Source organism: Protomyctophum bolini, assembly GCF_963924005.1.
Source record: "Protomyctophum bolini genome assembly, chromosome: 5".
In the NCBI taxonomy this organism is placed as follows: domain Eukaryota; kingdom Metazoa; phylum Chordata; class Actinopteri; order Myctophiformes; family Myctophidae; genus Protomyctophum; species Protomyctophum bolini.
In genome coordinates this window covers 35,999,679-36,023,741 of record NC_137866.1, presented here as the reverse complement: position 1 = coordinate 36,023,741, position 24,063 = coordinate 35,999,679, and the positions used below count along the sequence as shown (strand labels likewise).

Genomic DNA, 24,063 nt, shown 5'->3' with positions numbered 1-24,063 from the left:
GTTAAATCAACACTGAGGATTTCCCAGTCTATATTGGGGTCCCAGAGATCAAAAGAAATAAATCATTAGTCCATAGCATGGCGATATCAAAATGGGGGTGGTTGACATTAAATGGGTGAGAATCATTGAGAGAGTGACAGTCTTTCCACTCAACATGAGGATTTATTTTCTCTAAACGTCCCACATGCTAAGAATAGTGGACAATCTGTCAGACAGTGCAGCACCACTGTGTTTCCCTGTTATCACAGCGCTGCCGACGTCAGCCCACTGTCATCAGGCCTGGATTACGGCCGTCTCATAAATTACTTTCTGGAGACAAATCTATGTTCTTTAATCTTCGGGTTGATGGCCCATCTGTCCAAGGACACAGGGAGGCAGCAGTCGGCCTTAAGCCCGATGTAGAGCAGCTATATTTAGTTGCGAGACAAACGCACAACTACGCATAAATGAGACAATGCTACTGCGCCCGGCCACAGACCGTCATTAAGTGACCCTCTCTTCCTTTATGTCCCCACTTGTCTCCCGACAGATGTTCAACGACAGGAGGTATGGAGATGAATATGTGTGTTCGTGCGTGCGTCAATGCGTGCGTGTGTGTGTATAAATGAGACAGGACTACTGCATGTACAGTAGCTGGTTAGGTTAGTTGTGCTTTGGAACAACAGTCTATCACCTGACTGCTTTAAAAATCTATAATGATCATCAACAACTATTTAAAAAAGCTACACCAATATTACTAAAATACCGTAATACATCCAAGAGACTAATCAAAATGAGAGGGTCCACCATAACAAAGAGCTTTGTGCATGTTTGTAGTGGGACCGTCTAGAAGCCATTTCTACACTGCGAGAGGCTTTTTACCACCAGAAATAAGCCAGAAATAAGCTCTTAACCTGGGGCCCTTTAGCTAAACCGTTTAGCTAAGCCTGTCAGTTGAACCAGTACAAGAGAAAAATAGATAGATGTTCTTGTTTTTACATTGGCACAAGAGACAGAGGTTGGAAAGCCAACACACAAAACAAAACAGAGACATTCTGTCTCATCTTCAAAAGAAATATTCACATTTACTCCCAGAATTATAATGGAGTAAATCATAATTATAATGGACATAAACAGACCAAGGACTTGGTCCTCCTAGTGCCTTGTGGTACCGTAGCAGGTTACATAACTTGCCTTTGTCATCACTCAACGGCTACTATAATCATCGGCACAGCTGGACAGACGAATGCAGAGAAACAAGTCTGAGAGCCAGTGAAGAAAGAGTGAAGTGAAGGAGACAGAGCAGATTCTGCCAAAGAGGGCTGAAGACTTTGACCTTTCACGTGCCGTCCAGCTGTGTTCAACGCTTGCCGGACATCACTTGTATCGATGGCAGTGGTGGACTCAGTACTCAAGCCCAGTACTTGAGTCAGTGTAGATAGGCCTACTCCTGGTCAAACATTACACAAGCACATGTGAAAGTTGGTCAAATTTGAACTTGAAGTACTTGATGTGTAGTAAGTATTCAAAGGTACATGCTTCTAAATATACTTGAGTATTCAAAAGTACACATTTCAAGTACATATTCCTTTAAATATCAATGCATTGTATTGATTTGATTTTTCAGAAGTAGAAAAAAATAAAAACAAATAAAAGAAACGCTTGTAGATCTGCGATTCTCACTACATTTTAAATGGGGCTTAAGTGGTTTATTCATAATGTACTTTTTCACTTCCTGTAGCAAAAGTACAATATAGATATATAGAGTCAAAAGTACAATATTTGTAAGTAAAGTACAGATACTCAAAATGTTTTACTGAAGTACAGTACTTTGTTAATGTCCACCACTGATCGACGGTGTGTCAGAATGTGGAGAAGACACAGTTTGCTTCTAGTATCAGTGAGATATATCAGTACGAAGAGATCTTAAGAGTCACAGCAGTTGTGTACGTGTGGCCGGAGTTCATTGACAAGGCACTTGTTTCATAGAAGAATCTGTCGAGATTTGGAAAAGTTACACGCCTGTGTGTGTGTGTAGTGTTTGTGTGTGTGTGTGTGTGTGTGTGTGTGTGTGTGTGTGTGTACGTGTTTGTGCGTGTGCGTGTATCTTTGTGGAGAGAGCGGTAGAGACAGGGGTCCAGCATGGCAACCCCTCTAGTGTCTGTGTGTATCTTTGTAGAGAGAGCGATAGACAGGGGTCCAACATGGCAACCCCTCTAGTGTGTGTGTGTGTATCTTTGTAGAGAGAGCGATAGACAGGGGTCCAACATGGCAACCCCTCTAGTGTGTGTGTGTATCTTTGTAGAGAGAGCGATAGAGACAGGGGTCCAACATGGCAACCCCTCTAGTGTGTGTGTGTGTGTGTGTGTGTGTATCTTTGTAGAGAGAGCGATAGACAGGGGTCCAACATGGCAACCCCTCTAGTGTGTGTGTGTATCTTTGTAGAGAGAGCGATAGAGACAGGGGTCCAACATGGCAACCCCTCTAGTGTGTGTGTATCTTTGTGGAGAGAGCGGTAGAGACAGGGGTCCAACATGGCAACCCCTCTAGTGTGTGTGTGTATCTTTGTGGAGAGAGCGGTAGAGACAGGGGTCCAACATGGCAACCCCTCTAGTGTCTGTGTGTATCTTTGTAGAGAGAGCGATAGACAGGGGTCCAACATGGCAACCCCTCTAGTTCTCCATGCAGGGTGTGCAGTAGAGGCTCTGGACAGAGCTCAGGACATACAGCAGTAGGACGGGCAGTTGGGAGTATTTTGGGGCGGAAGCAATACCATCTTCACCCCAGGCAAGGTCCACTGTTCTGGGGTGCAGGGCCAGAGCACCACAGACCCCCCTGCAGATCCTCCAGTGCTGGCGAAGCAGCATGTCCGCCGAAACTGCAGGCGAACACAAGCAGTGCGTGCTTTAATTACCCGCCGCTCAGAATTATAAATTATTCTGCCCCCAGTCGCACATATCGAGCAAAGATCAGCACAAACTCAGCTAATTCGTTTTCCCTTCTTATTATTTTACACCTCTTTCAGTGAGAGAGTCAGAGAGAGATTATTCTTTTGGACTGATATAAGTTCTGATTGCCTTGAAATTCAAAGGAGGTGCCCCTCGTTCCCGAAACTGAGAAAATGAAGTTTGACTTTCGCTATGCACTCGGGGGTCAAATTCTTCTGCATTTGCCTTCATATTTGTCACTGTCGGGTGCAAACCTCGTATGTGCAAAAATGGTTAATTTTCAGGAACATTTAAAAAAGAATTTATGCTCCAATCAATGGATCCAATTATTAATGAAGTGATTATCTTGTCACAAGCTATAAAACCCAAAGACACACTTAACCACTTTCACTTTAAGCTCACCTTTTGTTAATATTAGGCTACAGTATAGGTCTGCTATACAAGGTTTCTGCCTGTGTGTACGTGCCAGAATGGCATAAGTCCTTATCAGCGCAGCTGACAAAGGTTTTCATTCAGCGACAATATAGTTATGCCAAGACCCAACAAGAACGTCCTTGTTCCTTCACCCTGTACCAAATCCTCCCTGTCCTTGTTTCAAAAGACTTAACATGAACATTACTCCAGCAAATAAATGTTCCAGGAGGTGATTTAGAGATTTTCTTCTAAAGGGCATGCAGAACATTTCATTTTAAAGTTATACCGTGTAACATTAATTTCAGCAGTGTTTTTGGCGACACCTACTGGTGGCTCTGTGGCACTACATCGGTTGGCTATTAATACTTTCCCCGTGAAAAACGTAACCTATGTTAATCATTAGTCTCGGCAAGCGCCAATAAACTAGGTTACGTTTATTCAGTTGTATAAATGTTTTGATCCGATCTAGTCGAAAGGCTACTAACATTAGCTTCGGATGGCTATCTGTTGTTAGCCATAACACTGGACTGTGTCATCTTGATTTACAAGTGCACCCACGCGTGCGCGCACTTTCAGTCCCCTTTATCTCGAATTCCCTGTCCCAGGCGGCATTTCTGGTCAAAACAAAGCTTAGTGCACGGAGCATAGCGGTCACTGTAATGGCGCCGGCCCGTACTTCTCATCAGCTAGTCTGACAACACACACACCATTCAGTCAACATCCGGTTCCAGTCGTGGTGTTTTGGATCTTCAAAATAAGGACGGGCGGATATCCTGGCATATAGTAATCATTCTTTAATTAATCCTGGCGGCCAAACGGTTAATAGTGTTTAGAGACGTTGTCAAAACACAGGTTATTGTGAAAAATATATACCAGTGAAAGATTGTGTAATTGAAGTACGTTTAGTATGACAAGCGACTGAATGTTAGGGATGATTTATACCATGGGTTCCCAAAGTGGGGTCCGGGGACCCCTGGGGGTACTTGAGGGAGTTCCAGGGTGGTACCTAGCTCAATTAGAGATAGTTAGGAACCAATGGACACTGCTAGAACCGTAAAAATCCTCCCTTATCGGGGTCACTGGCATATGTTTTCAAATGGGGGGTCCGTGGCCTAATCTAATACATGTTGATTTGGGGGTCCTTGACACGAAGAAGTTTGGGAACCACTGATTTATACGCAGCCAGTGTCGGGCAGAATAGCCGATCTGCAAGCCGAAAATAGGTCACAACAAGTTACGTTTAAGACACACTGCATTGCAGCGCATTGTGAGCTTGTTTTGAGCCATTTTTGGCGGGTGACACGATGCACCACCAAATAAAACTCAGGCTTTATGTTCCAAAACAGTAGGATTAGAGATGTAAGCTATGACTCACACAGAGGCCGAGAGAGAGAGAGACAGAAGCAGAGGTCCCCCGGTGGTCTCTTTACCTCCTGGTGTTACTGCTCACAGATGACATTGGGCTCTTAATGTTGATGTTCTCGTAGACGCCACTCGACTCGTCATTTGTCACCCTGCATGGCCAGCACACACAGACACATCAAAGTCACAATGCCAACTTCGATGAGGTAGTATTGCTATGTTTTAAAAATATATGGTTTACTTCATTTCCTGAAAAAATTATATTTTTAAGTTAGCTGGTTTCTGCTCGACAGCAGAGATATATTCTGTTTCACAAGACAGCACATACACAAGTAAGTACTGAATAGGCTGAAAATGCTCTGACACGCTTTTTTAAGTTTCTTTTCAAGCTGTGCTGTTTCAGCTAGAGATAAAATCCTCATTCTAGACTGCAGGCTGCCTGGAGGGCAGGCCAATGACTATACTCTGTCTGTCACTGATCACATGACCCTCAAAAAGGTATTCTCTGATTCCAGTCTGCACAGAAGTTGGGGAACTTCTTATTTGTGGACATCAGCCCCAAGGCATATAAATGACATGGTTTAATTAAGGTTGAAAATGGGTGGCATATATTCCCATGGGGGTCTCGGGACCCCACTTTGAAAAGCGCTGGTTTAGGGAGTGGGTACTCACACAGAAGAGGAACGGGAGGGTGTAATACTGGTTTTGGACCTGGAGTTGGTCATCTGTGGATATTGGATATTGGAGTACTCTCGCTCCTTGGTCTTGTTTCTCTGCAAGGTCAGCACAAGGAAAACACAACAGTAAACATGCACTCTTTTTTATTTATTTTGTATTTATAAATTTTATCCCACGATTTTTGTAACCCATTTTTTACCCCTGTGTCAATTATCTAATGTGATCCTGGGCTCTACACACCCTCCGCCAACCTGGGGAGAGCAACGGACTTGAACTCATGCTTCCTTCATGCATGAGTGTCCAAGTTGCTCCTTTACACCTGACAGGGGGGAGTTTCCCTGGTTGGACGTAGCGCGTGGAAGGAACATGTTATTCCAACCAGTTCCTTTCCCACTCCACACAGAAAGGCCCTTTCACCAACCCCGCCTCGGGTATGGGCACTGATGACGTGGAGGAGAGGACACGCCGCCAGCGCCCACAGCGTGAGACCTTCTAGCTGTGAGGCGACAGCACTACCGACTGTGCCACCGTATTCCCGTAAACATGTTCTCTATGGAGGCAAAGACCACAGAGTGTGATTCAGGGAAAACAAACAAAAATGCCCTTTGAGGTCCTTTATAAAACACAACATTAAGGGATTGTTGTTCCGGCTGTCATAGCATTCACAGCAAAGGCCTCTGTGTTATTTGATCTATTTTTATAACTATGAGGATGTAGAAATGAATCCATTTCAGGCGGTTTTACTGAAAGTCTTTGTGTTAGGTACACGTGAGAAACACACCCTATTCAATACACCATACAGCCACGTGAATATGATCGCATTACATGTGCTCTGTGTGCAACTGTGTATGTAATGTGAACAGATGCACATGCACTGTCGGCTGTATTTATATCGGCCTCACAGCGTTTTAAGTCGTCATTTAGAGCCCTAAACAAATATTAAAGTTCATAGACTTGGCTGGCAAAACGATTTACGTCATAAGTGCTCAGTCTAAACGAATATTAAAAAGTCCATAGACTTGGCTGCCACATGACGTAATAATCTTCAAAAGCCATGCATTGGAGGGGCTAGCTCCTGCCCCTCAGGAAATAATTACAAATCACAAATCACATACATTTTTGTATTTTTGTTGTTCATCTGCTATAAACGGATAATGTTAACTACTTTTGCCCCCCTGGAACCCCCCCCCCCACATGGAGAACCAGTGCTGTAAAACCTCCATTTAGATTTGTCCAGCAGGTCCATGAGGAATACAACACACAACACGTGAGTACGTAACACACTCTGCTCCACCATACTGCTTCAATATTTAACTTTGTGTGTCTCGTCTAGGAAGTCTACGGTCGTCTGCTGTGTAAACACATGTTCTGCAATGTAATGCTGTACTAGGGCTCGGCAATAACCCAACATATATATCGAAACCGACATTTAGAACCAATGTCGGTTTCTTTTTCTTCATATATACAATGTAACAAAACGTCTGATTTCCCACTTCTGATGCCTAGGACAGTAGGACATCCACAGACGTCTTATCAAACAGCGTTTGATAGGACGTCTTAAGACCTTTTTTATCAATATAAAATGGTCTCTCTAAAACAAATAATTAGCATTTTTTGCGTTGCTATTCAATGCCTTGCTCAGTCCCGCCGACCTGTTTCGTGCGTGTGCACCCATTTATTTCCTTGTTGACGGCCCGACTTAAAGGGAATGCCCCTTTAAAACCCATTTTTCTCGGAATCTACGCTGCATCCACGCAGAGAATCAAAACGTGAATGTTCTGCGCTCATTTTTTACTTCATGCTGCATTGTGATTACAATATTAACACTTCTAAAGATAGGTCGGACTTACGCTAGCCATGTAGAAATGGGCGATTTTGTGACCGCTTTTTGGGGGAAAGGGAAAGTGTGCGTTTTCAGAACAAAAGCTCCATCATCTGCCTGGCACTCTAGCGCCATTATTCTGAAAGATTCAGTGGCACCAGAAGTGTTTCAAGCTCTGTATTATATTACAATGGTCGCATACAGACAAATCATAGACGTACATAGATCTACAAGCTCACAAGTACGCTCACAATGGTTCCTAATTACCTGCTCCTCCTCCAGCCTCTTCTGGGCGGTGTCGATGTACTGCTGCACCGCCATGTAGATGAACTTGTACTGAGCCTCGGTCTGCACCATGCCCGACCTCTGCTGCCGCACCCTCTGGATGGTCTTCGGGATGTCTATGTCACAGTCTAGACCTGGGCACGCACACGCACACGCACACGCACACACACACACACACACACACAATAAATAAATAAATATAACATCAAACAGAAAACACATCAAACCCAGCAAACAAAGGGATAGAATATAGAGTGCAAAAGAGAGAAAACAAAGTGTTTTCCTTTTCCCATATTTGCTCTGTTTCTTATCATTTTGTTGTAGAGCTGCTGTTTTTGAATAGCCAACATAATAAATGGAAGTGGTCAAAATTGTTGTGTCGCTATGTCTAACTACTTTTGTAGGGGAACTCCCTGGAACCCCTGGGGTTCGCTGGACCACACTTTGAGAACCACTGGTGTAGAGAGACAGAGCTGCTGCTTTGCACCACTTAGCCTGCATGACATTGAAGGGAGTATTGTGCTGAAAAATGTTGTTGCTTCGCCATTGACCAGTGTTTTCAGGTTCTTTTGCCCAGCATTAACATCATTATTAACCTAGTGTTTTTCAAACTTTTTGAAAAAGAGAAAACATTTCAAAATAGAAACAATTGCTCATCTACAAGCTCACAATTCCTTGCAAGCTTGTGCCCCATCTGTACACTACCACGTGTAGTTGTCCCTACCTTGCCGGTTGATGATATCAATTAGGATGTCGATGACGATAATGGTACCCGTCCTTCCGATGCCTGCACTGCAGAGATAAATGACACAAAATATCAAACCGTATGGTTCACACACAGAACTACATTGTTCTAGTTCTTTCCCATCATAGGCCTATAACAGAAATATATATCACACAACACAGGGTTACATTCGGAGTCTCAGCTGTTGCAGACCATGGTATTCTGAAATGCGAACTAGCTTTTCCTCCCCCGCGAACTTGAGCCACGAGACAACACCGAGCGAGCTAAGCCTAAAGTTGCCGTGTCGAACGTTGTGAAGTTCGCTTGAGACGACTCAGCCCTGTCCGAGTTACAACCCAATAGGCATGCGCCATGACGAGGGACGAGCAAATTAAGAGCTTGTGATCATAATGTTATCACCAATATCATTAAAATTTTAATTTAATTGAATAAAATGAATCAAATTCAACAAAACTGGCATAGGCCTAAGTTGATCTATGATTGGCCTTCAAAAGTAACACACCAGAATCTCATTTCCACTAAGAGTCCCATCTAGAGGAAGGTCCCCAGGTGGTTCTGGATCAACCGCTGGAGCTAAAGGCTCTGGCTAGTGTTAAAAAGCCTGGATCCTACAGTTAAATGACTCTAACTTGCTATAATGTCCGGCTCCCTTATGTTGCTATTCATATCCACTAGGTGGCAATAGGTACAGTATAGGATTAGAGCACTGATATTCAGATCTGGAAAATCTGAAAAATCTGAATCTGGATCAAGGCGATCCTATCCTGAAGTTGAACTCCTGGGACAACATCCGGCTGTATTGACTGATCCTGGATCACAAAATGTAATCTGATCCGATCAGATAGGGATTCAAAGTGTTGAACTCCTGGGACAACATCCGGCTGTATTGACTGATCCTGGATCACAAAATGTAATCTGATCCGATCAGATAGGGATTCAAAGTGTTGAACTCCTGGGACAACATCCGGCTGTATTGACTGATCCTGGATCACAAAATGTAGGATTTCAAAATCTGATCCGATCAGATAGGGATTCAAAGTGTTGAACTCCTGGGCCCTGGGGACCCCGTAAAATCATTTGGGGTTGATTCCTAAACGAACCACTGCAGTAGGCCACCAACCTGTTTTTGGCATGATAGGCTATTTTAACCTTACTTTGACAGAAATGGCTTTGTGTCAGAGCTGGCCCTGAAGGAAAGTTAGTGCCCCCCACCCATTTAGGCCTGACGTCAAAAAATTTAAAATGTCTTCTAAATCCTGAGAGTTTTCTGAAAAACCTCTGTTTCTATGTCAGTGGTGCTCAATATTTCATGTCAAGGTCAAGGACCCCAAAAATTATATGTAATTGGCCACCGACTTGCATCTGAAAATATGTAGTTCCAGGGTCCCCCCAGAAGCAAAGATTTTAGTTAAAAAGGTTCACTGAAAGAATATATAAAAAATAGCAGATCTACAAGCTCGTAGCGTGGCACTCGGTGCCGTGCTATGAGCTTGTAGATCTGCTATTTTCAATAGTTAAAGTATAACATAATGCTTAAAACACCAAAATTGCGCCCAGAATGGGTTGAGTGCTAACCTCCTGCTCGTACCTGCAGTGGACCACGATAGGCCCGGTGTCTGGAATGGCGCTCTGTGTGCGGTTGACCTGCTCCAGGAAGCTCAGGACTCCCCCGGGCTCGTTGGGCACGCCGTGGTCCGGCCAGCTCAGGTACTGGTAATGCCAGATGTACCTCACATGCTCCCTCTGCAGGCCAAACATGGTACAGGGTTTTCAGACCTTTTCATGTCAAGGACCCAATATTAATATGCATTTGGCTGCGGACCCCCCCCATCAGAACATATCTTGTGACCCCCTTAATAGATTTGTTGTTGTTAAAATGTTTCAATAATATTTCACGATAGTTTTAAAAATAGCTGATCTGCAAAGCTCACAGTGTGTTGAATCGCAATGTGTTGTGAGCTTACAAGCTTACAAGCTGATCAGCTAAAATAATAGCTGATCAGCTATTTTAAAATAGACGATGTATGGTGACAGTGTTTCAACTGATTTTCAATCTTGCTGGGGCACCCCCTGGAACCCCCTGAATGACCCTGGACCATTGAGAACCATTGATTTAGTCTGTGTTGACTGTTCCCGCTAATAATTCTACGTTTACCAAATAAGACAGAAATGTCAGAAGGAAAGTCTAGAGTTATGGCATAGCACATCAGAAATGGCCGATCACGCGGCTAAGCTATTATCAGTCTGGGACCTTTCTTCCTTACCTGGTCCAGGCGGGTCACCTCCAGCTCCCTCAGGATGTAGTCCTGTGCCGGCCGCTCGTCCACATTCCTCACCACCACCTTCCCGAACTCCTTGGTGGCGTTGAGGTCGGGCCAGTAGCGGACACACTTGTTCTGCACGGCAGGAGGCAAGGCAAGATTGTACATGTTTTTATTGTGTCGTTTTATTTTTTATTGTGTTGCGTCTATATTTATTGTTTGTCATGGACCCCTGCAGGAAGAGTAGCTGCTACTTCGGTGGCAGCTAATGGGGATCCATATGAATATAAAGAATAAAGGCAGAGATGGAGAGAGAGAGAGAGAGAGAGAGAGAGAGAGAGAGACACAAACACACACACTGTCAGATAGGCCTAGAACTACTCTTACATACCATTACTATATCTGCAAACTGTTAATAAATATTTCAATCAATCAAACATAATAGAATTGTACAATGGTCCCCTCTCCTTCTGGTGTTTATATATATATATATATATATATATATATATATATATATATATATATATATATATATATATATATATATATATATATGCGCGCACATACATGAAATTCGTCCTCTGCATTTACCCATCCTATAACAACTAGGAGCAGTGAGCATGCAGCCACTCGCTGGGGAGCGAGTGGCTCACGGGAAGCAATTACCGTAGGGGTGTAGAGTGTTGCTCAGGGACACACATCCACACATTGCTGGCCTGGCCTTGAATCGTACCTGGGACAACCAGGGGCTCTGGCTCCCCAGGCGCTCTCACAACCACTCAGCTATGACCGACCCCATATCGTCTGGGTGAAAGTCGGTGTGAATTAATCAGTTGAAAGAATATAGTGGAAAGTATAAAATTTACATAGTTTTTATTTATTATGATTTACTGGTCATTTCTGTGTATATTTATTTACATTATTTGTCATGTCTGCCCCATGCAACGTTTGTTTACAAAGCACAAAAGGAAAACGGAAAAGTAATGCTAAGTTTTATGTTTCAAATATTCAACGGCCAAAAATTAAATTAAATTGTCATGATGGTGACGGCCCTAGTGTGGACGTGCTGATGGTGGCATTAAGACCAGTTAAACGACTGGCTCAGCTCAAGCAGCTTTGCAATCAGCTTAACGGTCATAGGATACTTGTTTAGGGGTGGGTGGGTGGGGGGGCGGAATCGTAGCTGAGTTGGTAGAGACTGAGGCCTTCTGGGAAATCTCACCTCTTCAGACTCCACCTCAGCCCCTAGCACTGCTCTCTCCTTGTATCCATTCTTCACCTTTGTTCGACAGATGCTAGTTAGTTTGCTATGTAGAGAGGGAGTCAGGGAGACACCCATAGCTGCAATTTCTCTTTTGGGTCTCAAGTCCCCTGGACTAACCTATAGACTAGAGCGTTGCAGTCCCGCCCCACGACGAGCGGCACGGAAGAGAATTTCCCATTCATTATTTCCCATAGACGTTTCAGAAAGTATTTATTTAAAGACCTTTAAGCCTCGGACAAAGCCAACTCAGCTCCTGACAAATCATGACAATAAACAAAAAATGTTGGGCCAAACAAATAATTAGAAAGAAGAAAAAAGGGCAGGGTACAACACTTTTTTAGAGTTTTTCTTTTTTCTTCTGCCCAAACAATTGTGTTTATTGTCATGATTTGTCAGGAGCCTAGTTGGCTTTGTCCAAGGCTTAAAGGTATTTAAATAAATACTTTCTGAAACGTTTATGGCAACGTCTATGGGATTTTTCCTCTTTTTTTGCAGCACCGAAGAGTGGTCCCGCAGGGCTCCATTCTTGAACGGCTAATGATTCTGACCTGAATGAATGACCTAACTTGCTGATTTGTTCCTGATTGATGTATAAGGTCATGATGGAATGGTTTGTAATTGCAGCGTACCACAAGCACGCATGCGACAAGTTGTACGATGCCCTGCTGATGGCTTTGCTGAAGCACATTAGCTTAATGTACCCCTAAATCATAACCATGTTATAAAATTACGGTCATTTGCCTTGATTTATTTTTATTTTTTATTTTGAATGTGCTATACAATTCCAGTATTTCTTACACTATTATATTATTATATATGCCATTGCATTTTATTTGCACACACATTGCAGTGAGTGTCATTTATAGTTTATGTATAATTTCATTGCTTGAATACAACAGTGCTGAAGACAAAGCCATTCATTAAACTGTGAATCCCAGATATATATACCCTGGTTGACAAGTACTACTGCCTGAAGATAATACCGGTAAGCATATCTCCTTTGGACAAGCAGGGATTGCCTCTTGGATGAGCAGTAGAAATGTGATATTTCACATGGGAGAGGTTTATGCATTACACTACAGCCTTAAGTGTGCCTTCCAAATAGCAGTAACTGCAACTAGTCTTTCCACACCCAGAGACACAGACCTTCAACTTTCTTTATTGTATACATTAGAATAGTAGTAGTAGCAGGTTTTATTTTCCAGGCTTTATCTCTGGAGATAAAAGTGGGACCGAGGTTAGCTTTTAGACTACTGCTTTGCACGTTGTGCTGTGTGCACAGCTAGAAAAACATCAGCTTGAGCTTTTAACCTTCATCAAACGCTCGCTCCAAACTCGGTATCTTCTAATTTAATATGCAGCAAAACAAGCAAAGGTGAGTTTCACTTAATTTTGATCAATGAGATCACCTCTAAAGAAGAAATGCTGGTACATTTCCATGAGGCAAAAGACCATGGGCAATGAAAACAAGCCATAAACTCTAATGCCATCATAAATCATCGAAACTAAAGCATAGGATACTACTTCATAGTAACAACTCACACAGAAATCCTCAGTGTTCATTTATCCAATTGAGAGTGTACAAATGTGGTTACATCAGTCCGTTGCTCTCCCCAGGTTGGCAGAGGGAGTGTAGCGCCCAGGATTACATTAGACAATTGACACCAGGTGAACCAAATAGGTTAAAAAATAGTGGGATATATGAATACATTAAATAAATTAAAGAAAAGGTTGAGAAGCGCTGCCCTACGTGGTGCAGCAGACAGACAGACAGACAGACAGACAGACAGACAGACGCGTACCCGGCCTCGCTCCATCTCCTTGGTGGTCATGACGATGACGTGGCTGTTCTCCTGGTACACCATGCTCCAGAAGTCCACCACGGTGTTGTGCAGACAGCCCTGCGTGGCGATGAACACCTTGCCCTCGTCCACGTGGCGGCCCTCCTCACGCACGCTCTGCACACGCACACGCACCACAACACACGCACACGCACCAAAACACACACACGCACACGAACCTCAACACACACACACACACGCACATGCACCACAACACACACAGCACAACACAACTGTTAGACTAGAGACCAGTGCTTCTCAAACTGTGTCATGTCAAGGACAGCCAAATTAATGTATTTGGCCGCGGTGGACCGCCATTTGAAAAGTGTTTGTGCCAGGGACTCCCAGAAGAGAATATTTATGTTAATAAAAATCACACCCGTGTGAAGTGAGGGGTGCTAATATATTAAAGTCTAACTCATGTTGATTAGGTGATGTAATGGTGATGTAAAACAAACGGTGCCAATTAAATTCTCTTTATTGTTAATGGCATTTAGGGACAAGATGACGTAAATGTTCCCTTCATTCTCAATGGCGTTTTTAAAACAACATTGAACTGAAATAGGAGGGGCTAGTGCCTCTCAAAAATTAAAAAGAGGGAAAAATACTAGACCTATAAGCTCGCAAGATCTGCTATTTTTAGATAGCCAACAACATATACATGGATGAAGTGGTTAAATTTGTTTTGATTCCACATTAACTGCTGTTGCTGGGGACCCCCTGGAACCCCCCGAGGACCCTACTTTGAGAACCACTGCTTTTTTGATCGAATAGTCCAGAAGCATGTTTAAAATAAATAATCTATCTTAATTATTTTTATATGTCAACAAATCAACACACAAATATTTCGAATAGATTTTTTTATTATCAGACTTGGAAATACTCAAGTAAAGTAAAAGTAATTCTAAATTGTACGCAAGGACTACTTTCATCTACACTTTCAGAGTAAAGGTCCTTTCAAACGGGCAGCGATTAACGCGCCTAGTAATTCATTTTCAATGAGACCTGCATATTCTTTCTGTACGTGCGGAGAAGTCGAGGGGCGACAACCCCAAGCGTATCTACGTGGGCGCGGCCCCGTGACATTGTCGCGTGCGTACTCGTTTAGTGTACACGTCCGCGACTGACAAGACTGGATTAAGGTTAGCTTTGTTTACGCTTGTGTTGTCGCGCACTCGCGCCCCTCATGAGCAGAGTGAGCATGAGCATATAGTTCCACAGAAACAATCTGATATACGACGATGACAGCAAATGGTGCATTTATATGGTAAATGGTGCATTTATATGGTAAATGGTGCATTTATATAGCACCTTTATCCAAGGCGCTATACATAGATTGTGCATTACATTCACCCATTCACACACACATTCATTCACCAATGGCGGCGGAAGCCATGCAAGGCACCAACCAGCACATCAGGAGCAATTAGGGGTTCAGTGTCTTGCTCAAGGACATTTCGACACTAACTCTGGGCGAACTCAGGTTCGAACTGGCAACCTTGCAGTTACCATCCAACCACTCTACCCCTGAGCCTCCTCCACCACCGCCACACTCATTACATCCGCACTGGTGATGCTACCACACAACAACTATCTACAAGGCAATCTACGCGTTGCACTGTTGTGCGTTGTAAGCTTGCAGATCTGCGCACCAAGTCTGACCCAAATCGGGCACCCCCAGTTATGAATTGGCCTCTGCTCCCTTGATAGCAGCTTTTATTCACAGAGAGAGGTGAGGTGAACAAAACTACTTATGTGGCTGTCTGTAGCTCACTCTGTCCAGCAGAGGGTGCTGAAAACACCAAAACAAACTGGAATCACAGCCAGGTAGCTTCAGGTGACCTTTTTGTTATCAGTTTATGACAGTAGTTCCCACAGGCAGGGTGTCTTGAGGGGGCTCCAGGGGGTCTTGAGGGGGCTCCAAAATGACTTCAAATAGCATCACAATCACTTTAACCCTATACGTCGGCTATTTGCAAATGACCGATTTACAAGATATTTTCTAAAAAAAATAAATAATAATGTGTGTGTGTGTGGGGGGGGGGGGGGGGGGGGGGGCAAGACTCACTCTGATGTAGTTGGCGTTGATGTAGTCAGAACCAGACACCTCTGGGTCCGCTTCCCTGATCATAACACGGGTGGTGTCGACTGCACACACACACACACACACACACACACACACACACACACACACACACACACACACACACACACACACACACACACACACACACACACACACACACACACACACACACCATTACTATACACGCTGCAAGGCTGCAAGCAGTCTATAAATTGAGCTTACAAATCTGTCATTTTGATATAAACCAGCCATAAATCCAATCCTAATCTCTAAATGTCTAATCCTTACCCCAAGATGAATCTTCTCCTAATCATAAATTAACTCTAAAACAACTTTTTTTAACCCTAAAACAACTGTCATCTGTACCAGCATGGAAAACATCTATAATTGTCCTACATTCAAAGCACAAAAAAGCTAAAGCAACGGATGTGACACACAAGTGGTGAAAGAAGTACTCTAGATGTGTTTACTCAAGCAACAACTAATGACTTACAAATACTTACAGTACTAACGTATAAAGCCCAAGTATAAAATAATTGGTTAATGTCTCATTAATCTAAATCTTCAACTAGTAAGGTGGTCAAAAACAGTAACATGTGGAGTAACATTTTTATATTAAAATTACATTAAAATAGTATCTACAGTGAGTAAGTAAAATGGAAATACTCAATTAAGCACCTCGAAACCTTACTCAACAACACAGTACTTGTGCCACCGCTGGCATCAAAACATCATCACAATGCGTGGCTACAAGTCTCTTAACATGTTCCACACACACTATTATATTTGTGTCATTCTTTCCACAGGAAGTAGGAGAGAGAGAGAAAGGAAGTTGTGACGCACATGGGAGAATGTTCTTGTATCTGTTTTTACTCTTGTTCTCTGGTCTCTGGCCCTCCTTCCTGGGATACAACAGCTTACACTCCTGCTGCTGCAGCACCTGATGGAGAGGGGGGGGGGGGGTGGAAGTAGAAGTGAGAAGAGTTCTAAAAACAAAACCACACATCTGAGCTCAAAGAGAAAGTGCGTAAAACAATGCCCTATTTTATAATTCGCTGTATGTACGATAGTGTCGCGGAAAAAGTAGCGATATAACTTTCACCGACTGCATATCGTTGTCGGGCAGAAACCGCTCATCTCCACGTTTTAAGCCATTTTTACATGAGATCAGACCTGAAAAAGCTATGTTTCTATGTCAGTCGTTCTTCGATTTTTCAAAAATAGCAGACCTACAAGCTCGTATGAGCTTGTAGATCTGCTATTTTTCATTAGCTAAAGCATAACATATTGTTTTTTTCCTGTGTGCGTTACTTTATCATAACGCAGTGTCACACAGAAGCATCAAAAGTAACACAAGCTCCAAACACAGCGTGGAGTAGGTCTGCTACTTTTGCGATTTAAAAAATTTGAATCCTGCAAAGTAACAGATTTGGACATATGAGGTTTCCACGATAAAAAGCTAAGACCCTGTAATAAACTTCAGTCAGGTGGGGTGGATGCTGGTAGGGTGGTAGAGCTCACTGTTCACAGAACCACAGAACCACCCAACCACCCCCCCCCCCCCCACCCCCCCCCCCCCTGGCCCTTTTCATCAAAGCAAAAAACAACAAAACTGTTGTCAGAAGCCGCTTTACTGTGAAAGACATTAATCCATATTGTGTGGATTTAATACCAAAGCTGTGCGAGTTGATATTATTGAGACTTTTATGTATTGAAATGAAAGGTAATGCAACTTTTGTTTTACCCATGAACAATGTCACATTGAAATCCCCATTCGCCAAAACTTCTTCAGATGACAAAAAAACGTGACGCCGCAGTGGGTGGAAGCTGCAAACCACTGATTTCCATGTTTTGCATAAACCAACCGAAAGACGGAAAACAATTGAGCAGCAGCAGCATTCGCTCTTCTGTCTACATTTGTTTGACACACTGTTGCACAAAGAAGTAGGGTATAATGTACCAAAAACAGAGGGAACAAAAGTAGAAAAAGTTGGAGATACAGGGTTTCAAACAATAGCAGCAGGACACCATGTGTTCCCGTCTATATTATACAAGCACAATGCGAATGCAACTTCAGTGACTGTAGCTTTAAGTAAAGACAAACACATACTGTACCTCAAACTCTTCCCAGAACCCTTGTTTTGGCTTCTCCGAGTTGTCGGCTACCTTGTTGAGTTCTCGTACCCTGTTCTCAATGTTGGCAGCATTTATTCTCGTCGCATTGAAGGGCTATGGTTATAAAAGACAACATTATGGGAAATTAAATGTTGTCGCCGTAATTCTGTTCATACTTTCTATCTAGTTTGGTGGTTCTGTGGTAACGAGTTACAGTACATTTACCAACAACATACTTAATTATTTTTTTTATAAATTTGAGTGATTTCAATGGAATATATACTTTTCACATTTACGGTAGGCCTACTCAAACATATTTGTGACGAAAAATATTAGTTTTACTCCTTTGCATTTAGACCAAATGTAAAAGAGTAAAAGTAAATCATAATTTGGCTACATTCTGCTCGGTACTTTAATACATGCTATAAGTCCCATTCTCTTGACTTCAATCAATTTCCATGTCATTCTAACTATCTAATTATCTATCTAACAATACTTCTGACACTTCAAATACCATCTACGGTAAGTGCCTAGTCAGAGTTTCTCCAATGCTTCATATTACCATGAAAGAGACAATTTAAAGGTCAGCCCTCTCTTTTTGCTGTTACTAAATGTTACGCTATGTGAGATCATAATAATCGTAATTGTAAAAGTTATCCAGGAATGAATATTCAATACAATTCAAGCACTATCAGAGCTGAGAGCTTCATTCAGTATTCATGTACACCCCTCACCTCACCGGCACGACTCACATTTAAATTTAGGCATATTTAAGGTTTTCCAGCAAAAAAGGACTGGCTTCATTTATAGTTGGTGGTGCCACCAGTGTCGCACGCTGAAAATAGCTGATCTACAAGCTCACAACATGGCACATTTGCACGTCAGCTTTTTTTTAACACACGACACTGGTGCATAACAGGGCTTTAACCAAATGAACCTCAACTTCCATATCCTTGGGTAAACATGTAGAGTTGTAGGTGTAGAGCGACAAAAGGAGCGGACCAAATAAGAAAATATAGAGCCTATAGGGTTTACTAACTATACATCTGTTATACAGTAAGTGTGGTTCTGGCCTGGGTACAGATAGCATCAATGGGTTGGATTGGGGGTCAAAGTGTGGCAAGGCTGCAGCTCACCGCTCCTTGGCTGCGGACCACCACTCCCAAGAGATGGGTCAAATGGTACGACTTTGACTGTCTCGTCCTCACCTGTTTGAGGTGAACGACGATGCCACTCTTCTCCACCATGGGGTTCTTCTTGTAATGGTCCACCAGGTCGGCCAGCGTGTCGAACCTCTCGCCACCGCCCACGTCGTATTTACCGTCCTGCTGGAGGGAAGCGCCGACATCAAACATGACATTTCTGTTTCACCGGAATAAAATACTAAATCCCAAAGAGGATGACAGACTCAATGTCAAGCCCTAGAACTTAACCTGGTTACTAGTCTACACAGAATGACACTTTCACTTAACACAGCGGCTCTTAAAGTGGGGTCCGGGGGCACCCAGGGGTCCTTGAAGGGGTCCCCAACTAAACGAGTTAATATATCAATGATATAGCATCAAAAAACTGTCAGCGATGCTTTTTGGTGGTATTTATTGCTCCAAAACTCCAGCTCCAGTGCAGATATTCACAACGGAAAAATCAAACAACAAAAATAATACTGGGAAAAATACAAAACAAAGAACTCAAAAATACTTAACGCTCAACGAAGGAAAAAGGAAAAAATAACAAACTGCACTAGGCTATGCCCATGATATGGGCCCTAGCAGCTCTCTCACTGGGCTGTCAGCATGATGCCTGCCCGAGCATAACTGACTAGCTCTGCCTGCAGTCTCCCCTTTATAGGAGAGGATCCTACCACCAACAGAGAAGCAATTAAATATACACAGCTTCTCTAAAAGCTCACAGATATCAGCTGAACCTGAATAAGTAACCCCATACCTAGATGTTCTATTTTAGATTATACATCATATGGGGTTACATTCATTTCCCCAGATAATAGACATACTTTGATACTTGACATTGTGGAACACCCCTACTCCTCAACAGTACTTGGCACCTTCCCCCCTTCTTAAAGTGACAGCACTGGAGAGGCCATACAAATACTGAGGTTACAATAAACACACAGGTTAATAAACTGAATGTTTTCCCTGTGTGTATCCTTTCATTTGTACATCCTGTAAATGCATACATCAACAGTATTGACATTATATGATAGGACCTGCCCCACTACCCACAGTCTGTGTGGTGTGTGTGTGTGCGTGCGATGTCCTTAATCAGTGTGTGTGTGTGTGTGTGTGTGTATAGGGCACGGGCTGCCCCGTGACACATACATTTGAAAATAGCAGCTCTACAAGCTCACAACGTGTCATAATGTGATCATAGCATTTTGACAATTTCTGAAACACAATCTTGTATGGGGGTATTTTCAGATGTGAGGGGCATATTTTCAGATGTGTGTGTGTGTGTGTATGTGTGTGTGTGTGTGTGTCTGGGGGGGGGGGGGTCCTTGGCATGAAAGAGTGAGAACCATTGAGATAAAAGAGAATGTCGGGTGGAAACCTCATGTCCAAAACTGTTACTTTTTAGGATTCAAATAAAAACAATAGCAACAACGTAGCAGGTGTATACAAGCTCAAAGCACAATGCGATTGAACTTGCGGATCTGCCACATTTGATGCTTTTTGTGTGACGCTGTAGTATGGTCAAGTAGGACATTCATTAAAAAAAGTTAGAAAATGCAGATAAGAGGTTTCTGCCCGACAGCGAGGATACGCAGTATTGTTTATGGTACCTGGTAACGTATCATGACATGGGTGACCTTGGTCTTGCGGTCCACATTCTCGTGTTTCTCTTCGTTGGTGAGCACAGACAGGACAAAGTCCCCCGGTTTGCTCTGGCTCTCCCGTACCAGGAAGCTGCCCGGCTTCCCCTTGTCTGTGAGCAGCTTCTCTGCATCGCGCCCAGAAAGATGCCCATGGAACCACCTGGACAGAGGAAAAGAGTGTCGCGCGCGCACGCACGCGCGCGCACACACACACACACACACACACACACACACACACAAACACACACACACACGTTTAATTAGTTTGACTTCATGTTTTCAACTTCAGTACAGTTTTAGTAACTTTCTAAACTTTCTAAGGTTTGCTAGTTTAGTTTTTATTTTGTGAAAAGGTTGAATTAGTTTTAGTGTTAGTTTGAGTTTTTGCAATAGGGTAGTCAAGGTTAAGATTGAACAGATGAACTTCTGTCTGTCTGTCTGTCTTTTTCCTGTGTGGTGAGAAAAATGTGTGTGTGTGTGTGTGTGTGTGTGTGTGTGTGTGTGTGTGTGTGTGTGTGTGTGTGTGTGTGTGAGAGCGCGAGGGGGGGGGGGGGTGTCATAAATCAATAGCGAGGTTGAGGTGTCATAAATCAGACGCTATGGGAGTGTGTTACGACAAGAGACCCCGGCTGTATGGAAACAAGCCCCATATAAACCAAAAAACAGAGATCACAAATTGTTCCTGGACCGAAATAGGAGCCGAGAGTGCACACGATAGAGAGAGAGAGAGAGAGAGAGAGGCGACATGCACAAACAAAAACAGACACTTTCTCAACAATCAACTAAATTTGTTTGCCTAATCCGTCCCTATTCAAAACAATATACGTTGGAATGAATTCATCTAACAAAATATAACAACCTTAACACAGGGCAAACGCTGCACATGAGGGAATCAAACGAGCATTTCCAAACGTGCGATTGTACGCACCCATGCATGTGCGTGTTCTTCTCTCTTGTCAGTCGTTTGAGGTGTGTAATACGTGTGCCTGTACTGTATGTACAACTGGTGTTACCGTTCTCTGTGAAAGGATGTTTCTGAGCCCACTGACTTCAAACACAACAAACACCACCCGCTGAGTTTGTTTGAACGTGCGTCCCTGTTTACGTGTACAGTGCATGAATATATTCACAAGCTCTTGTTAAAACTTGTCATTGGTTCAATATTTATAAAGCGCACACACACACACACACACACACACACAGTGTTCAACGTGACATCCCTATTTTAGTTTAGGTTTAGGGTCGGGGGTTATATTAGGACTGGCCTTGTGTTCAGGGTTGATAGCATTTTAATGAAAGAATGCTTTGAACGTCCCCACGTACTGTATGATCATTGGTTCTCAAAGGGTGTGTGTGGGTGTGTGTGTGTGTGTGTGTGTGTGTGTGTGTGTGTGTGTGTGTACCTCTCAGAGGTGGGGTCCTTGCAGTTATATATGTCAATGTGTGTACCTCTCAGAGGTGGGGTCCTTGCAGTGTGTGTGTGTGTGTGTGTGCCTTTCAGAGGTGGGGTCCTTGCAGTGTGTGTGTGTGTGTGTGTGTGTACCTCTCAGAGGTGGGGTCCTTGCAGTGTGTGTGTGTGTGTACCTCTCAGAGGTGGGGTCCTTGCAGTGTGTGTGTGTGTGTGTGTGTGTGTGTGTGTGTGTGTGTGCCTTTCAGAGGTGGGGTCCTTGCAGTGTGTGTGTGTGTGTACCTCTCAGAGGTGGGGTCCTTGCAGTTGAGCGGGTATTTGAGTTGGATGACGTGTCCGTTCCTCTCGCGCAGCAGGTCGTGCTGCTCCGTGTAGTACTGGACCAGCTCCGCCAGCGTGGCGAACTTCTCCCCTCCGTACAGGTCGTAGTAATCCCCCGAGTTCTGGATCTTAATGTGGGTGACCTCATCGCCCCTCCTGCATGTGGGGGGGAAAATCATTCTGGATTCAGTTCTGGATCTTAATGTGGGTGACCTCATCGCCCCTCCTGCATGGCAGGGGGAAATTCATTCGGTTATGAAGAGACGGCAAAGAACCAGCAGACCTTTTTCTCTTGTTTTAGTCTGTTAAAAAAATAATCACACCCTTGTGAAGTGACTAAGTGAGGGGCACTCTTATCAGTTATCATCATACATCATGTCATTCCGGCACAATAACGATTTGCGTCCTCACTTTCGTCTTGAATGTTTGCGTTTACGCAATGTTTGTGTTTGCACAAAAAGACTCAAAGCTGGCCATTCATCGTCAATGGCGTTCAATGTTTGAGTTAACACAATAGTTAACACAATGTTTGAGTTAACACAATGTTTGTGTTTGCCCAAACCCTCAAAGCTGGACATAGGAGGGGCTAGCGCCCCTCAAAAATGTTATCAGGCCTGGACCGCTGGCCTAGCAGTCCGGGCACCTAGGATCATACTGTAAGTATAGTCTGGCAGCGTAGTGCGGGTTCCAGTCCCGTTCCTGGCAATCTTTGCCGCATGTCTTTCCCCATCTCGCTCCCTGTTTCCTGCCAATCTCTACTAGTATAAACTATCAATAAAGGCCACAAAAAATTCTTGAAAGAACAGAAAAATTTCCCGAAAATAGACATTTTAGATTATAGAAGGTCACAACGAGTCGCGATGCGGCAGGTTGTGAGCTTGTAGATCGGCTGTGTTTTTAGGACGTGACGCGATCGTACGATGGAGTATAAATCAAGCATTATTACTGTATATATTTGGTACCCTTTAAGTTTAACAATGTGTCTAGACATACATGATGCATATTCTTACGGGTAAGTATTCATGCGCCTGTAAGTTTCCATTTGTACACTCATACATTTGGTTCCTTGTACTCTCTTGGAGTTACAGACCCGTAAGGGTCCATTTGGTTCCTTGTACTCTCTTGGAGTTACAGACCCGTAAGGGTCCATTTGGTTCCTTGTACTCTCTCGGAGTTACAGACCCGTAAGGGTCCATTTGGTTCCTAACTTTCAATAATTTAGTTGGGGCAGGGGACCCATGGAAACCCCTCAAGTACCTCTCAGGGTCCCCATACCCCATGTTGAGAACCAGTGTCCTACAGTACAATCAGCTGTGTGACATTCTGTTTGCTCTGCTGACATCAGTATGGTGACAAAAAGAAAACCGCAGGGTCTTTCAGGAACGGGAACAAAGGACAAGGACAGATTAAATATGGCTTATCTATTTTAGAGCTGTTTATCCAAGCCCCACACCGACAGAGAGAGAGAGAGAGAGAGAGTTAGAGTTGAGTGTTGATCTTTTGTGTAAATATCCTTCAGAAACGATTATCTCCATAATTCAACTTTTTGGTTTTTTTGTGTCAAATTACAGTAATTCCCTACTTTGAGTGTCACACAAAAGTAGCAAAAATAGCCGATCTTTTTAGAACAAAAATTAAGTGAAAGTGGTTTTATACACATTGTGCCAATAAAAAGTATTAACTTAAGCTTAAGTAGTAAGTAAA

The 24,063-nt window shown here is 43.3% G+C and overlaps 1 protein-coding gene across 4 annotated transcripts in view; it reads right to left on the bottom strand.

The window, feature by feature from the left end:
- The window catches only part of ptpn11b (protein tyrosine phosphatase non-receptor type 11b), a 53,441-nt gene continuing 29,378 nt past the window's right edge, over nt 1–24,063 (bottom strand). Inside the window, exons 3-16 of one of the 4 annotated variants that reach the window (XM_080763934.1) lie at nt 22,321–22,515; nt 20,598–20,790; nt 19,009–19,128; nt 17,801–17,914; nt 16,529–16,625; nt 15,668–15,747; nt 13,561–13,716; nt 10,498–10,629; nt 9,822–9,976; nt 8,213–8,280; nt 7,471–7,622; nt 5,376–5,476; nt 4,772–4,855; nt 1–2,857 (exon numbers count right to left, since the gene is read on the bottom strand). In XM_080763934.1, coding sequence (XP_080620060.1) covers nt 2,758–2,857; nt 4,772–4,855; nt 5,376–5,476; nt 7,471–7,622; nt 8,213–8,280; nt 9,822–9,976; nt 10,498–10,629; nt 13,561–13,716; nt 15,668–15,747; nt 16,529–16,625; nt 17,801–17,914; nt 19,009–19,128; nt 20,598–20,790; nt 22,321–22,515 — 1,747 coding nt within the window. In that variant the 3' untranslated portion in view covers nt 1–2,757. Of the gene's footprint in view, nt 2,858–4,716; nt 4,856–5,375; nt 5,477–7,470; nt 7,623–8,212; nt 8,281–9,821; nt 9,977–10,497; nt 10,630–13,560; nt 13,717–15,667; nt 15,748–16,528; nt 16,626–17,800; nt 17,915–19,008; nt 19,129–20,597; nt 20,791–22,320; nt 22,516–24,063 lie in introns of all 4 variants that reach the window. The other 3 variants (XM_080763935.1, XR_013964080.1, XR_013964081.1) reach the window with 3 other exon arrangements.